Source organism: Littorina saxatilis, linkage group LG15 (genome assembly GCF_037325665.1).
Source record: "Littorina saxatilis isolate snail1 linkage group LG15, US_GU_Lsax_2.0, whole genome shotgun sequence".
Classification (NCBI taxonomy): Eukaryota; Metazoa; Mollusca; class Gastropoda; order Littorinimorpha; family Littorinidae; genus Littorina; species Littorina saxatilis.
In genome coordinates, this window is record NC_090259.1 from 46624597 (window position 1) to 46642694 (window position 18098).

Sequence of the window (18098 nt, forward strand, 5' to 3'; positions counted from 1 at the left end):
ACTTTTCGAGTTATAAGCCTGTGACTAAGGTGACCCTCACACTGTTACCAGACACCCCCCGGACTTATATTAAGCCTAGCGCAGAACCGCGCGAGGTGACATGCGACTCATTCCGTGGTGGAGGGTCACAAATGTCCTTTCCTCTGTCTGACGTTGATTCTGAATCTGTCGCTCTCTTGAGGCTAAAAAAAAGAGAAAAGTATGCTCAGGAAGTTTTAGCTTGTGGGGATGTTGTTGATTTTTGCTTATTTGCTTGTTTCTTTTTAGTTTGTTTAAATAGGCCACTTTGAAGTTACAAATGAAAAAGTTACAAAAACAAGAATTTGACTCCCATGCAGTTACAAATATACTGGAAGTGTTTAAACTTAAGTTTGACCATAGACCCACATACTTCTGTTTTATTTTGACCCAACTTTTAACCCCGCAGTCTGTAGTTCCCTGTATTATATTTTGTCTAACAGACCTGTCTTTGATGTTTCAGATACTGCGGCCAGCGCTGTCAGGAGAAGGATTGGCCGATGCACAAATATTTCTGTCGAGAACGAAAGGCCAGCGTGGTGTGTGCAAAGACTGGCTTGACTGACAGGGATCACTCTCCCGACCGATAACAACACTCTCTTTCTCTCATCCACACTCATGCATCATCTCGGCGCTAAACATCATTATCGTTCGTTCGATGGACTGAACTAAACATCATTATCGTTCGTTTTCCATTTCTCAGCTTGCTTGAACAATGCAGAGAAAAGTTGGGGGTGTATTCCTACCTTGCTTGACAGAACTAGTCATTAATATATTGTCTCACACTCACACTTTGACCAGTCTCTTTGCGTCCTACGCTTCTGACGGCAAACATGGAATGCCAGTGAACTAACGTGTGCTGCTTACAAATCTCTGTGAATTGTGAAAGTGTGTGTGTGTATGTGTGCAGCCTTGGCAGTTCCAACCAGCAAAACACAGGGTGTTTTTGTGTGTGTGTGTGTGTGTGTTTTTTTTACTGTGCGTTGAAAGATGAACACCACAATATTTATGTGTGTAGCTGTTTGGTGGATCGTACAAAGACAACTAACACGCGTTACTAACAGATCTTAACGCAAAAAAACAGCGAGTGTTACTAACAATCTTTGCGTGGAGTGTGCTTGTGCTGTGTACTAACTCCTAACAACGCAGACAGGCGTGTGTTTAACATTGTGAACTCAACTAACCTCAGTCTGTGTGTATAGTCTTTCTGTGTTTGGAATCAACTGACACACAGTGTGTTTGTGCTGTGTACTGACTTCTAACAACGCAGACAGGCGTGTGTTTAACATTGTGAACTAACCTCAGACTGTGTGTTTAGTCTTTCTGTGTCTGGAATCGACTAACACAGTGTGCTTCTCGGATTCTAATGGATGTTGACCTCTGCTGGATACGACACATTCTCTAACACACGCCTGTGCTACTTTGATTCCAGTGTAGATAGCAAGTCGTTTTGGGTTTGAAATGTCAGCTGCAAAATATGCTGTTAGTGTTAAAGCTTGCTGCTTGGATTCTGTGCACCCTTTATTTTTATATTTTTTAATTTTTTATTTTTTATTTTTTTTTGCGAAGGAGCAAACCTCATAATTTATTGTACGTTGCACTGTATTGTGAGCGATGTCTTTCTGTTGGGGTTTTAGTGGTTGGTCCAGTAAACAGGTGACCACCAACAGAACGTTTTGTTGGTGGTCACCTGTTGGATCGATTCACAACCGCTTGTCAATTTGAGGGCATTGACTTACTTGGACATGTCTTTTAGGAATACAATCGCTTCTGGATGGTTACTCAGTGGAAATTCATTGCATTTCTTTTGCTGTTCTTTGTTTAGAAAAAAATAGAAACACCCTTAAACCCCCCTCCTATACACCCCCCCCCCCACCACATGCACACCCTAACACTCCCCCCCCACACACACACATCCTAACACCCCCCCACGCACAAACATACTCCAACACCCCTACACACACACACCACACACACCAACCCCCCTCAAACACATGCACACTAACACCCGCCACACACACTCACCCCCCTCAAACACACACACACTCACACACACTCACACCCCCTCAAACACACACACACACTCACACCCACCACACACACTCACACCCCCTCAAACACACACACACACACTCACACCCACCACACACACTCACCCCCCCTTAAACACACACATACTAACACACACCACACACACTCACCCCCCCCCCTCAAACACACACACTAACACACACCACACACACTCACCCCCCTCAAACACACACACACTAACACACACCACACACACTCACCCCCCTCAAACACACACACTAACACACACCACTCACACTCACCCCCCTCAAACACACACTAACACCCACCACACACACCCACCCCCCCCCTCAAACACACACACACTAACACACACCACTCACACTCACCCCCCCTCAAACACACACACTAACACCCGTCACTCACACTCACCCCCCCCCCTCAAACACACACACACTAACACCCGCCACACACACTCACCCCCCCCTCAAACACACACACTAACACCCGCCACACACACTCACCCCCCCTCAAACACACACACACTAACACCTGCCACTCACACTCACACCCGCCACTCACACTCACACCGCCACTCACACTCACACCCGCCACTCACACTAACATCCGCCACTCGCACTCACACCTGCCACTCACACTAACACCCGCCACTCACACTCACACCCGCCACTCACACTAACACCCGCCACTCACACCCGCCACTCACACTAACACCCGCCACTCACACCAGCCACTCACACTCACACCTGCCACTCACACCCGCCACTCACACTAACACCCGCCACTCACACTCACACCCGCCATTCACACTCACTAACACACCCGCCACTCACACTCACTAACACACCCGCCATTCACACTCACACTAACACCAGCCACTCACACTAACACTCACACTAACACCCGCCACACACACTCACTAACACACCCGCCACTCACACTCACACTAACACCTGCCACTCACACTCACACTCACACTAACACCCGCCACTCACACTCACACGCATTACTCCCTACCCTCTTCTTTTTCCCATATATTCTTAAATAACCATCTTTGTAGTGAATTAGCACCACGTGTCTTTTTTGCTGTCAACTTTCTCTTCTCATCTCTCTTAATGTGCCTGTAACTTGACGTTCTAGTCCTCCACACTCTTTGCCAAAGACAGTCGAGTCCTCCACACTCACACTTTGCCAAAGACAGTCGAGTCCTACACACTCACACTTTGCCAAAGACAGTCGAGTCCTCCACACTCACACTTTGCCAAAGACAGTCGAGTCCTCCACACTCATTTCCCATCAAGCCATCTCGCTTTGTTTTTATTTGTAAGTTTTTATTATTTTTTTACATTAGGTCATGTTTTGCCTAAATGGTTTTAGATAGACTGGGAATGGAGATGAGGGTGTCCGTGTGTGTGTGTGTGTGAATGCACAGTGATTCCTGGAAAACTACCCGACATAAGTTTGTGAAACTCTGTGTGTGTGTGTGTGTGTGTGTGTGTGTGTGTGTGTGTGTGTGTGTGTGAATGCACAGCGATTCCTAGAAAACTACCTGACAGAAGTTGGTGAAACTGTACATGCTGGTTCTTTCATGTAATATCCCAAACGTCTTTTTGCACATTTTCAATAAATGTCTTTGATGAAGTCATATCCCTCTCTTTGCAAAAGTTGAGTCCGCACTGTGGTGACCTCATTCTTGAAGCAAATTGATTGAAACTTTGGTCAAACATTCTTTGACCTAGTCCAGACCATGGGATTGCATTTGGGCTCGGAAGCTTAAAAAAATAATTTATGTTTGTTCATTAAAGTTGTGATTAAAATTGACCCTCTTCGGGGTTTGGCAAGCCAGGTTTTAGTAGTCTCATCGAGGAATTGCCCCAGGGTTTCAGTGGTAGTCTTTTAGTTTCAGGCTGACTAAATGTTATGATATAGCTTGACACGACTTGTTCTCGTTGTGTGTAACAAAATAACAATAAAATGTACTGACCAGAAGAAAGCAACAAGAATACATAAACAAGAACTGGTTTCCACTTTTTGTCTTTGTCAGCACAAGTTACAAAAACAATAAGCTAAAAGAGTTTCTTGTGTATGTATTCTTGTTGCTGTTTTCTGGTGAGTACATTTTATTGTTATCTTGTTCTATTTCTCTCGCCTGCAGTCCCATTGTTATATTTAGTCAATTTTTGACTAAATATTTTAACATCGAGGGGGAATCGAAACGAGGGTCGTGGTGGGTGGGTGTGTGTGTGTGTGCGTGCGTGCGTGCGTGCGTGCGTGCGTGCGTGTAGAGCGATTCAGACCAAACTACTGGACCGATCTTTATGAAATTTTACATGAGAGTTCCTGGGTATGAAATCCCCGAACGTTTTTCTCCTTTTTTCGATAAATGTCTTTGATGACGTCATATCCGGCTTTTCGTGAAAGTTAAGCCGGCACTGTCACACTCTCATTATATTTAGTCAAGTTTTGACTAAATATTTTAACATCGAGGGGGAATCGAAACGAGGGTGTGGTGTATGTGTGTGTGTCTGTGCGTGTGTGTGTGTGTGTGTGTGTGTGTGTGTGTGTAGAGCGATTCAGACTAAACTACTGGACCGATCTTTATGAAATTTGACATGAGAGTTCCTGGGTATGAAATCCCCGAACGTTTTTTTCATTTTTTTGATAAATGTCTTTGATGACGTCATATCCGGCTTTTCGTGAAAGTTGAGGCGGCACTGTCACGCCCTCATTTTTCAACCAAATTGGTTGAAATTTTGGTCAAGTAATCTTCGACGAAGCCCGGACTTCGGTATTGCATTTCAGCTTGGTGGCTTAAAAATTAATTAATGACTTTGGTCATTAAAAATCTGAAAATTGTAAAAAAAAATAAAAATTTATAAAACGATCCAAATTTACGTTTATCTTATTCTCCATCATTTGCTGATTCCAAAAACATATAAATATGTTATATTCGGATTAAAAACAAGCTCTGAAAATTAAATATATAAAAATTATTATCAAAATTAAATTGTCCAAATCAATTTAAAAACACTTTCATCTTATTCCTTGTCGGTTCCTGATTCCAAAAACATATACATATGATATGTTTAGATTAAAAACACGCTCAGAAAGTTAAAACAAAGAGAGGTACAGAAAAGCGTGCTATCCTTCTTAGCGCAACTACTACCCCGCTCTTCTTGTCAATTTCACTGCCTTTGCCATGAGCGGTGGACTGACGATGCTACGAGTATACGGTCTTGCTGAAAAATGGCATTGCGTTCAGTTTCATTCTGTGAGTTCGACAGCTACTTGACTAAATATTGTATTTTCGCCTTACGCGACTTGTTTTTCAACCAAATTGGTTGAAATTTTGGTCAAGTAATCTTTGCCAAAGCCCGGACTTCGGTATTGCATTTCAGCTTGGTGGCTTAAAAATTAATTAATGACTTTGGTCATTAAAAATCTGAAAATTGTAAAAAAAAATTATAAAACGATCCAAATTTACGTTTATCTTATTCTCCATTATTTTCTGATTCCAAAAACATATAAATATGTTATATTTGAATTAAAAACAAGCTCTGAAAATTAAAAATATAAAAATTATTATCAAAATTAAATTTTCCAAATCAATTTAAAAACACTTTCATCTTATTCCTTGTCGGTTCCTGATTCCAAAAACATATAGATATGATATGTTTGGATTAAAAACACGCTAAGAAAGTTAAAACGAAGAGAGGTATAGAAAAGCGTGCTATCCTTCTCAGCGCAACTACTAAACCGCTCTTCTTGTCAATTTCCCTGCCTGAACGGTGGACTGACGATGCTATGAGTATACGGTCTTGATGAAAAATTGCATTGCGTTCAGTTTCATTCTGTGAGTTCGACAGCTACTTGACTAAATATTGTATTTTCGCCTTACGCGACTTGTTTTGTGTTATTGTGGGTTGTTTCTTTGTACTGTGGTATTTATATTTACCCTGCACGTGGCTTCTTGACTGACTATAGCTGATGTATTATTGCGTCTATTTTCCATTTGCTGCCATAATTATTTAACTTATAAATACATGTATGTATGTGCACATTCCATGATGCTGTGAGGTGATATCAGCTGGTTAACTATTTCATATTACTGTCCTGTCTTAAAGGTCCTTGTCTACATTTTTATACCGAAATCGCCATTTGACCATTAAAATGCAGAGTCTATTATCTACAAATATCAACAATACACCCCCTTTCGATCAGGAAAGACGAAGCCAGTGTAGCCGTTTGAAAATTCATTGTAGTATTCCAGCGTAGTACTCATAGTAGCATATCCTTATTTGGAAAATGCCAAGCGCAAAACTCCTCTCAAATCCCGTGCATTTCGTGCGTTTACGTGGACAGCGCTCCAGTGTCATACTGTTGCTGCACTTGTTTGGGCGTGGCTATAAGCATTATAGTGACATGAATTTGATTGGTCAGTATTTTTAGGCAAAGCACATGTTCTCAGCAAACAGAAAAAAAAATATTGGAAGCGTGAGTCACGCTACCCAAAAATAAAATCTTTTTTTACATATATTTTTTTTTCTATAATTTTTTTCCCTATGGTTCATTTATCATTTGACATAATTTTGTATCGAAATCTAACCATAACATTATTGAAAAAAAGCAAAAATGTAGACGATCACCTTTAATAACCTTGGTGTTTGAATGAGGGTTTACAATTAGCCTGATTGCTTGATTACTAGTCTAGAGTTATATTCCGTAACTTTTGATTATTAGATGTTTTGTGTTTACGCTATTGAGTCATTAGAGTTTGATGTTTGAATAAGTGTTCATGTGGTGGATAATAGTTTTTTATTCAAGTTGAATCGGTTGTATGTGTTGAGATATGAAACCATAATCCTCTTTTGCAAGTACACAATGTACTTTTTACTATGGATTGGATCCAGGTAATTATAACTGGTTATTTTGTTGCTGTATGCTGGTACATGTATTATTATTATCCAGTAAGCAAAGAGCACTCTTTGCCAAGAAAGAAAGAAAGAAAGGAAGAATAAAATACAGTTATATATTCAAAATAAAAAAAACAAGTATGGTAGGTAATTGGAACGTTGATTGTCGACAAAAGCAAACGTAACATTTACTACATGTAGTACGTCGACCCACAGGTCTTTGAAGCACACAGACAGACAGACAGACAGACAGGCACTGATGAGACTTATCTCAAGATCGTGTGGCTACTCGCTTGCAAAATGCCGCCAAAGTAATCAGCGAAGTAATGAAGTTACATATTCAGTATGAACTCATCTGTTAGTCTGCCGGTAGTCAGTACTTACTCAACAACTTTAAAGGCACAGTAAGCCTCCCGTAAACCATCACAGAGCTCCCCGAGCGTCTAAATACAGTACAAGCATACTTCCATTTGAACGCTCACCGAACGGGAACATCCTGGCTGCTTTCTGTCGAGCGTGAGACATTTTCAAAGAATTTATTTTCGTAGACTTGTTCCGTTAACAACAACGGCGCCTCGTTTTTGCGCTAGACCTAACTTTTAAAATCTAAATAATAAATTGACAGCTTGTTACACAAACATTCTTTAATCATAAAAGATTTCGTTTTTCATCAAGACAAGATCAGAACAATTCGCAGTTGTGAAAGTTTAAAAAAAGAAAAGCAGGGTCACGCAAGGGTCGTAGCAGACGACGGCCGGTTTATCAGTGCAAATCGCCGTTCCTCTCAACAGTCAAAAGCCATCGCTAGAGTTCTTGTGAACCACAGCCGTTGTTTCGTGCATAAAAAAAACGTGCTATTGTAGATAAGCTCACGTCGAGTCGCATTCAAATGACTAACTATGACGACTGCATTGTGAAAAGGAAAAACTGGATCACACGGGTTCACGATGGCTCAGGGGTAAGATAAACCACGCAAAAATAAATTCTTTGAAAATTGTTCGCTCTTTACGGAGGGCACCTAGGATGTTCTCAATTGGTGAGTGTTTAAATGAAATGGTGTTTGTACTGTGTGTAAAAGCCTGACCGTATCTGTGATGGTTTACGGGAGGCTTACTCTGCCTTTAAGACTTACTCAATAACTTTGAGACATGTTCAATATTTTAAGGGGCATTACTCTTGGTAGTTTTGCTCCCTTGCTTGCTTGCTTGTTTGTCTCTTTTTACAAAGTTGGGAAATCCCTGTGTTTAGTCTCCTGTTTATGACACTTATGGTATGGTTAGTTGAGTGTATGTAGTTTGATTTGATGTCTGAGTAACATATTTTATTCACAGTTATTTCAGTGTGTGTGTGTGTGTATGTGAGAGAGAGAGAGAGAGAGGGAGAGAGAGAGAGAGTGAGAGAGAGAGGGAGAGAGAGAGAGGGAGAGAGTGGGAGAGAGAGAGAGAGAGAGAGACAGAGAAAGAGCGAGGGAGAGAGAGAGGGGGGAGAGAGAGAGGGAGAGAGTGGGAGAGAGAGAGAGAGAGAGAGACAGAGATCAGCAAGGGAAGAATATTTGTTGAGAATTTCAGAAGGTATGTGTTAACTTATGTGTGTTTATGGTTCACTGAACGTTACAGGGTTTACAATAAGTTCATAACAACATGGTAATGATAGTTTTATTCTCATTCTGTTATTGTTTGCTTTCTGTTGTCATGCTGGTGTTAAGATTCATTTGTTTGTTGTGACAGATCAGAGTTTTTGTATTTAAGAATTCTCTTCATTGAAGATACTTTAACATACAAGGTTGTTATTTGACAGGTTTTTCCGCCAATACTTGCTTTATTTTTATTTAATTTGTTGTTGCGGGGTTGTTGTTTTTTGTCACTTGAAGAACAGCAAAACTCTTAGTTTGCTACTCCCTGGAAGAATTAGTCATGACATGAACTTGAATTGAGCAAATTTGTGTATCGCTAAAATGAAATAGCCGCAGTTTTCTTTTTTTAAAATTATTATTAAGGAGATTTCTATAGCGCATAACTAAAAGCACTATGCGCTTTCCAATACCACTAAGTATAAGCACACGCAAACATACTCTGATTAAATAGAACTTAGCTTAGCAAGACATACTAAGAACACTAGACTTCATACAAAAATAGAGAATTAAATTAAATACTGGACAAGCGATTTAAATAAGCTTGAGGCCCACACCAACTGCAATGGGCTATTTCAAATACAAAAGTTTAGTTAACTATAAAAGGCAGTGCATAAAACTCCATAATCCTAAGAGGGTCGAACAAATAAGAAACATAAGACTATCTTTGGATGAAGTTGATTGATATTGTGGCACTCATTCCAAATTTTGATACAATTTGCAAATGTTATGAACAGAAAATCTGAAAAAAGGATTTAAGTGAGGGGAATTTAGTCCAAAGTGGGTGGGGGGTGTGGGGTGTGTTCGTAAAAGGGTTGTTCTACTCTGTATTTATAACCAATACACAAATATTGTGAAATCCAAATGCACTTCTCGGGAACACTAAATAATGTTTGAGCAAATAACATGGCTAATCTTGGATCACCTCGTCATTTGCTTCATGTTGACTGTGTTAGCTTGCCGGGGGACCGTTACCTGGCATCATGTTCGCAATACAATGTATTCTGTTTATTTATTACTTTTAGTCAATAAATTGATGTAAGAATGCAGGAACAATGAAACTGACTTCTGTGTGAGTGTGTGTGTGTGTGTGTGTGTGTGTGAGTGAGTGTGTGTGTGTGTGTGTGTGTGTGTGTGAGTGAGTGTGTGTGTGTGAGCATGTTTGTGTGAGGGTGTGTGTGTGTATTTGATGAGTGTGTGCGTGCTAACACACACACACACTCACACTCACACTCACACTCATCTACTCACACAAAACTCGCTGAATCATTTGTCAATGTGTTTTATTCTGCACAGCAATCAAAATTGTAGATGAGATGAAAGACAAGAATATACAAAAAGGGAATCACCAATATTATTTGTTAGTCAAACTACACAAACTCACAGGAACAAAAATCGTATTTTATGTAATAAAAAAGCGTCATACCATTTTTCTCAATTTGAAATAAGAGTGATGCAGATTTTACTTCTGGAAGATAAGTCACATGCAAACATATCAAACAACAATAATCAATAAACAAGCTAATAAACACATTACTTTTTAAAAAGGGGACAAAAAGACATAAAATGAGAAACAAGCATCCATACACTTTCACATGAACACATACACACATACAAACACACTTACATACACACTTACATACACACTTACATACACACTTATATACACACTTACATACACACTTACATACACACTTACATACACACTTACATACACACTTATATACACACTTACATACACACTTACATACACACTTACATACACACTTACATACACACTTACATACACACTTACATACACACTTACATACACACTTACATATGCATGCACACCAACACCAAAACAAGGAGGGTCAAACCCCGAAAAAGTTTCTAGACTAAAGATCACAGATGGAACAATTCAAGCTGGATTGGTCTCCCTTTATGCAACCAAGATGGATCTCTCACATGTTGTTTTAGCATCAATTATAACTTCTAAATGATATCAAAATCACCAAGGCAACTATCACTAACATTTTGTTTTAGCATCAATTATAACCTCTAAATGATATCAAAATCACCAAGGCAACTATCTCTGACATGTTCTTTAAGCATCAATTATAACTTCTAAATGATATGAAAATCACCAAGGCCTGAAGCAGTGGGGAAGAAATGTGTGAATGGGAGACAGTTTGTTTGTTTGTTTGTTCGTTCATGGGCTGAAACTCCCACGGCTTTTACGTGTATGGCCGTTTTTACCCCGCCATTTAGGCAGCCATACGCCGCTTTCGGAGGAAGCATGCTGGGTATTTTCGTGTTTCTATAACCCACCGAACTCTGACATGGATTACAGGATCTTTTTCGTGCGCACTTGGTCTTGTGCTTGCGTGTACACACGGGGGTGTTCGGACACCGAGGAGAGTCTGCACACAAAGTTGACTCTGAGAAATAAATCTCTCGCCGAACGTGGGGACGAACTCACGCTGACAGCGGCCAACTGGATACAAATCCAGCGCGCTACCGACTGAGCTACATCCCCGCCCGGAGACAGTAAATCTGGTGGAAGCATCACTTAGTCAAGTTCCACACAACAGATAAACAAGCAAGCATGCACTGCCAGGCATGGGAATTGTCCGCCGAATTTTGTTTTTGTTCCGCCGAAAAAGCAAAAGCGTCTGCCGAAAAAATGGCAAACTTGGAGCTCAGATGACACCAAATTGCAACATTTGGGTTCTTTGGAGGAAAACATTTCCGGGGGGGGGGGCATGCCCCAGGACCCCCCTAGTAAGGCTACGCGCTTCGCACCTTCGCTTTGGGCCTTCAAGTTGTTGATTGGTATTAATTTACACATTTACAGCCTTTTTTTTAAAACTTTTTTTAATTCCCATGCCTGACTGAGGAGTCTAAAACGACATTATATCTCTTTCATCAAAACTTTACAGTATCAATACTTGATCTCCTATTTGAAAATGGAAAAAATGGAGAGGAGTCATCACAAAATGATTTTCTTGACACCAAAGACAAATGCTGTTCAAATGGCCATCATTATTGAATTGACTGAGCAATGCTGATCAGAAGAGAACACAACATGAAAACTCAAGACGGACTGTCCAATGGGTGGACAGACAAGTTGTGATAATGCAACACACAACGCAAGACAGGGCTGAGATCATAGACATGCATAATATTGTTTACAGTGTGCAATTTATGTGCGTCAGTGTTGAAACCGACTTTGATGGCAGTGAAGGTTGATCAACTACAAGGGCAACTGACTGAGGATTCTTCACGTCTTCTGACAAGCCTCTCAACTAATAAAGGGGCACTAACTTGGGAATGTAAATCTCTATGAACAAAGTACAACCTATAATTTATGAACAGCAAATTCAGTTACCCCCACCCAAACATAGTGCACTGCTCAAAGCATGTTGGTATTCTTACATCCACTTTTTCCGAAGTGCCTATATAAGCTTATTTTACCATTACTCTTCATCATCAACTACGTACTCCTCCTGGTGGAGTGTGGGGGGGGGTGTGTGTGTGTAAAGAAAAGTACAATTTGTAGACACTGTAATACAAACAATAAAATGTGGTTTGCAAAAGCCACTGCGGTGATAGAGAGAAAGCAAACAACATACACAGCACAATGATGACGACAGCTATACTGCTTGGTCAACATACACAGCACAATGATGACGACAGCTACTGCTTGGTCAACATACACAGCACGATGATGACGACAGCTATACTGCTTGGTCAACATACACAGCACAATGATGACGACAGCTACTGCTTGGTCAACATACACAGCACGATGATGATGAAAGCTACTGCTTGGTCAACACACACAGCACGATGATGACGACAGCTACTGCTTGGTCAACACACACATACTAAGCCAAGAAAACATGAAACCATAGCAAACCAGTAATCATTCCTCACAAATGCAATAATGACATTAGAAGAAGACTTAAAATAAATGAATCAAATATTCACGGATTACACATTATAATATATAACATGATGGATTTAAGTGGATCATCCATCTATGGCGGTCAGTCACACACACACACACACACACACACACACACACACACACACACACACACACACACACACACACACAGCATAAAACCCAAACTAGATCATTTTTCCTTTCATGAAAGTCATGGCACTTTTATAGCGTTGTTAATAGCAGGAGCCCGTGTACATTGACACCTTAATCATTAGCAAAAGAAAATCCCGGCCAGCTTTCATATATAACAAGTTCTGGGCCCGGTTTCATGTAGCAACTTTTTTTTCACACAAAAACAGAGCTGTCAAAAGAAATTAGAGCTGTTAACCTGAAATTGCTCTACACAAACCAAATTCAAATCAAAGAAAATAATAACAAGACAATAAGGACAAAACATCCAAGTAGCATATAGCGGTGTTCTCAAACAATACAAATCTTAGCAAATTTAGATGACAACAAATAACACACTGTCCACAGTAAAACCAGCCATAAATAATCAAAACGTACAGTCATTCCACTAACGATGATGATAAATAAATAAGAGAAAAAGTCAGACACAAAGGAAAGAAAGAGAGCAAAACACACAAGGACATCTAAACACAGACAAACACACAAGGACATCTAAACACAGACAAACACACAAGGACATCTAAACACAGACAAACACACAAGGACATCTAAACACAGACAAACACACAAGGACATCTAAACACAGACAAACACACAAGGACATCTAAACACAGACAAACACACAAGGACATCTAAACACAGACAAACACACAAGGACATCTAAACACAGACAAACACACAAGGACATCTAAACACAGACAAACACACAAGGACATCTAAACACAGACAAACACACAAGGACATCTAAACACAGACAAACACACAAGGACATCTAAACACAGACAAACACACAAGGACATCTAAACACAGACAAACACACAAGGACATCTAAACACAGACAAACACACAAGGACATCTAAACACAGACAAACACACAAGGACATCTAAACACAGACAAACACACAAGGACATCTAAACACAGACAAACACACAAGGACATCTAAACACAGACAGACACACAAGGACATCTAAACACAGACAAACACACAAGGACATCTAAACACAGACAAACACACAAGGACATCTAAACACAGACAGACACACAGGACATCTAAACACAGACAAACACACAAGGACATCTAAACACAGACAAACACACAAGGACATCTAAACACAGACAAACACACAAGGACATCTAAACACAGACAAACACACAAGGACATCTAGACACAGTCAAACACACAGGGACAGATATATGCCATTGAACCATAGACCCTGACCCAAACACACAGGTACAGATATATGCCATTGAACCATAGACCCTGACCCAAACACACAGGTACAGATATATGCCATTGAACCATAGACCCTGACCCAAACACACAGGGACAGATATATGCCATTGAACCATAGTCCCTGACCCAAACATACGTAATATGCATTGATATTTGCTTGACTAGGCTTGCAAACTGCAACTGTGAGAACAATTCCCAAATCTTGATTTTGTATACCAGCCATTTTGAGCGATTGTGAGCACCACTCCCTTACTACACGCTATCCCATTGTGGGGATAGCAGACCACATTTCCCTCAGGAAATCCTCTAACTCCAAGAAAATAAGTATTTTTACCCAAACTTCTTATCACCTTTGTTTGCTTTGTTGTGCAGACACACCATTCATACAGATATCTATGTAGCATACTTCAAGCGTCAATTCTATTATATTTTACAACGGGCCATTTTTCTGTCAACAGTTATTTTTACTTATCGGAAAAACCCAGAAAAAAACCCATCATTTACATGTTCATTGCCCTTTAAAAAGAGATCACTTTCAACATTTCAAATCACAGCAGCTTTGTTTGGCAGGAATTTGACGTAACCATACTGTTGAAAATCATAATGCGCTACTATTCTGTGTACAGTCTGATCCTGTTGGAATAATTTCACACGCCAAATTATGTTACAACCAACATTTCTCACAGTCATGGCCTCTGAATGACCCTACATTATGCATGATGCTATCGGTGAAACTTGACACATCACATCTATGGCATCTGATTCACCCGCATTCTGTCAGGATGTTGGCAAAGCAAACTGTTGACACTTGAATAGCAGTGATGGGGAGCAGTAAAGTGAAGCGAAAAAAGTCCAATAAAGATCTTCAACCAACGCTATTTAAGATGCGATGACGTATGAACATCCCTCTGGGGCCCGCTTAGCTCAGTTGGTAGAGCATGTACTGGACTTGTGATCCTAACGTCGCAGGTTCGACTCCGGGCCGGACAACCCTACACCACTGTGGCACGTAAAAGACCTCGGTCATTCTGCCATTAGTGCAGATGGCTGATACCATCTAAACACACATACACTTGTGTATCTCATCAAAAGCCGTGAGGGTGTAAAACTCGAATTATCGTATAACCGATATCTAGTGAAACATTTAGCCTGCAAGACATGAAGCATTCTCTTTTCTTTTTAACATCCCCAGACCTGTTTACCCACACTTTGACTTTGACTTTGGTGTACTTTTCACCGAGATTCAGCATATTTTCAAAATATTGCGAGTATTTTGCAACTCACAAGAAACGTTCATGAGCTATTGCTTCAAGGGCAGCAATAACATTGTCCGTTTTCAGAAGTGGAACTTTTAGGCGTTACTGCTTTAGGCTTCGACATTTTCGTCAACGTGCTGAACTCGATGACAGCAATGGCGGCAGATAAAATCTCGTCATATCACGTCTCACGTGATTACATTGACCAATCGTCAAAGCTGGACTTTATCCACTAGGCTATCGCGAGAACAGGTTTGGCAACCTACTTTCGATTTCTTCTTCGTCTTCTTCCATTTAGTGATCACGATCAAACTTGATTTTCTTTACAATCCTCGTATTTTTGTTCTCTCCAAACATATTGGTCGTATCCTTGGCAACTTTGCGTACAAAATCGTGCGGGTAAACAGGTCTGCATATTTCATTGCAAGAAGACCAATTTAACATCGAAGGCTCAATTTCTTCATTGGCCACGACACCATGGCTCTCACACAATTGATCATTCCCCACATTTGTCGCAATCCTAGCTCCCTTCAAATATACACAGACAGTATAATGCCATTCATTCCAGCTAACAGTTCAAACACAAATCATTTCAGGCACACAATACTGGACATGATACGTACAGTTCACTGGCACAGACATAACTAAGTTCACGTTCACAGAACGCTATATAAGTGAGACAGTTCACTTTCTGCAAGTTCTACATTTTCCCTTGGCCCTTGCACAATACCGAATCCTGAACGTATGTATCCTCACCGGCCAAGCACAAAGTATGCTTTGAACATGAGCCTGGGGGAAAAGCACACAACGCTTCACGCACAAGTTTTAGTTCACTTCTTCCTCCAGATAAGAACTAGGATAGCCAACACTGGCTCCTGCAACGTACCTATACCAGATCCAGAAGCACCAACGTTTTGTGGGACCTTTCAGAGAAAATTAACACAGTTGTTTTTGGTTTTTCACTGTTCACACTGTATGTGGTTTTGACAGCACATGTGAAGAAAGAAATCTCTGGCTGTCTTGAATTCTGCTTTTTTATTTTTTTTTGCGCGCGCGTGCATTTCACGGCCAAAACACAGGTCAGAAATCACCAGAAGTGTTCATAGTGTGAAAACACACACTGTCTCTCCCTTGGAATTCACAATCAACACATGCCTTTGCTGGGTACACACACTTTTCTTCTTCAATATGACTTGTTTCTCAAGCAGAAATGTTGTATGGCAGCAGTAGTGGGAATTGGCCGACTGTACAAAGTTTGTGCTTATCATCATTTTCCTTTGAGCTCCCACAGCGGAGTGGAGAAGAGATGACGTGGAAACTATGCAGTGTAGAACGTGTTAAAGGCGTGTTGGGTGTGTTGAATCACAACGGCATCAGGGTAAGGCGGTTCTGAAACAAACAACAACAGTTCTGGTTACTAGCATACTACACACACACGCACACACACTCACAACCCCCCCCAACACACACACACATTCTGCCCCCCCCCTCACACTTACCCCCCACACACACACACCCACACACCGACACAGACACACATACAGACACACACACACACACACTCACAGACACACACACACACAGACACACACACACACTCACACACAGACACACATACAGACACACACACTTACACACACATACACACACACACACATACACACACACACACACACACACACACACACTCACAGACAGACACACACACACTCACACACAGACACACATACAGACACACACACACACACACAGACACACACACACACTCACACACAGACACACAAACACACACAGACAGACACACACACACACACTCACACACAGACACACACACACACACATATACACTCACACATACACACACACACACACTCACAGACAACACACACACACACTTACACACAGACACACATACAGACACACACACACACAGACACACACACACACACACACACACACTCACACACAGACACACACATAGACACGCACACACACCCCTACACTCCCACACACACACACCCCATCAGCGTGGTCCAGCTGTATCATGTCATCATCTCCGTCACTTAGCTCCAGACTGTCGGTCGACACGTTGGGACTGGCTTCATCCTCTCCGGTCTCCATGCGTCCGGCGGCACTCCGGCGGTTGCTCAGCGACTCCAGGGCAGAGAGAGCGCGACTGCGACCCAACCACGATCGGCGCTGGGGCTGAGGGGGCTCCTCTGTGTCTCGCACAATCTCCACTTGCTTCTTCACAAAGTTGATAAACACCTGTTGATCAAGAGAGGTTCACACATATATATTGCCATATTTTCTTGCTCTTGAACTATCTTACATCTTACATCTTACATACAATTCTTTTTGTCTGATACATTAAATATCTCTTCTACATTTAATTCAAAACAGCTGATTCTAATCTTCCAAAGAGCTCTGTCTCCGTCTCTCTCTTTCTCTGTCTCTCTCTCTGTCTGTCTCTCTTTCTCTCTCTCTCTCTCTCTCTCTCTTTCTCTCTCTCTCTCTCTCTCTTTCTCTCTCTCTCTCTCTCTCTCTCTTTCTCTCTCTCTCTCTCTCTGAGGGGATCCTTGCAGACCAATAAGAAGTACTGACGTTGTCGAGGTTGTTCTGCGAGACGGAGTAGTCCTCCACCTGCAGGTCTCGCTGGGCCTGCTCCAGGTGTTCAAACAGGTGACACAGGTTGACGGGGCGTGTCTTCATCTCGTACTGCACCAGGTTGTAATGCTGCTCCTGTAACAGACAAGACGTTATTGTAACAGGCAACATGTTACCGGCTTATTGTAACAGGCAACCCGCTTATGGTAACAGGCAACATGTTACCGGCTTATTGTAACACGCAACCCATTTATGGTAACAGGCAAC

General features: G+C 41.2%; 3 protein-coding genes across 3 annotated transcripts in view; 1 reads left to right on the forward strand and 2 right to left on the reverse strand.

Annotated features, from left to right (window-relative positions):
* Positions 1-1881, forward strand: part of LOC138949486 (zinc finger MYND domain-containing protein 19-like) — a 151766-nt gene extending 149885 nt beyond the window's left edge. Inside the window, exon 7 of the mRNA XM_070321320.1 lies at positions 482-1881. Within this exon, the coding sequence (XP_070177421.1) occupies positions 482-608 (127 nt within the window). The 3' untranslated portion in view covers positions 609-1881. The remainder of the gene's footprint in view (positions 1-481) is intronic.
* LOC138949485 (aromatic-L-amino-acid decarboxylase-like) overlaps positions 1-18098 on the reverse strand; it is a 179761-nt gene that overhangs the window by 39514 nt on the left and 122149 nt on the right. The gene's annotated exons all lie outside the window — the stretch shown is intronic.
* Positions 14714-18098, reverse strand: part of LOC138949480 (ATP-binding cassette sub-family A member 2-like) — a 95454-nt gene continuing 92069 nt past the window's right edge. The window contains exons 46-48 of the mRNA XM_070321309.1: positions 17829-17966; positions 17244-17492; positions 14714-16613 (exon numbers count right to left, since the gene is read on the reverse strand). Coding sequence (XP_070177410.1) covers positions 16587-16613; positions 17244-17492; positions 17829-17966 — 414 coding nt within the window. The 3' untranslated portion in view covers positions 14714-16586. The remainder of the gene's footprint in view (positions 16614-17243; positions 17493-17828; positions 17967-18098) is intronic.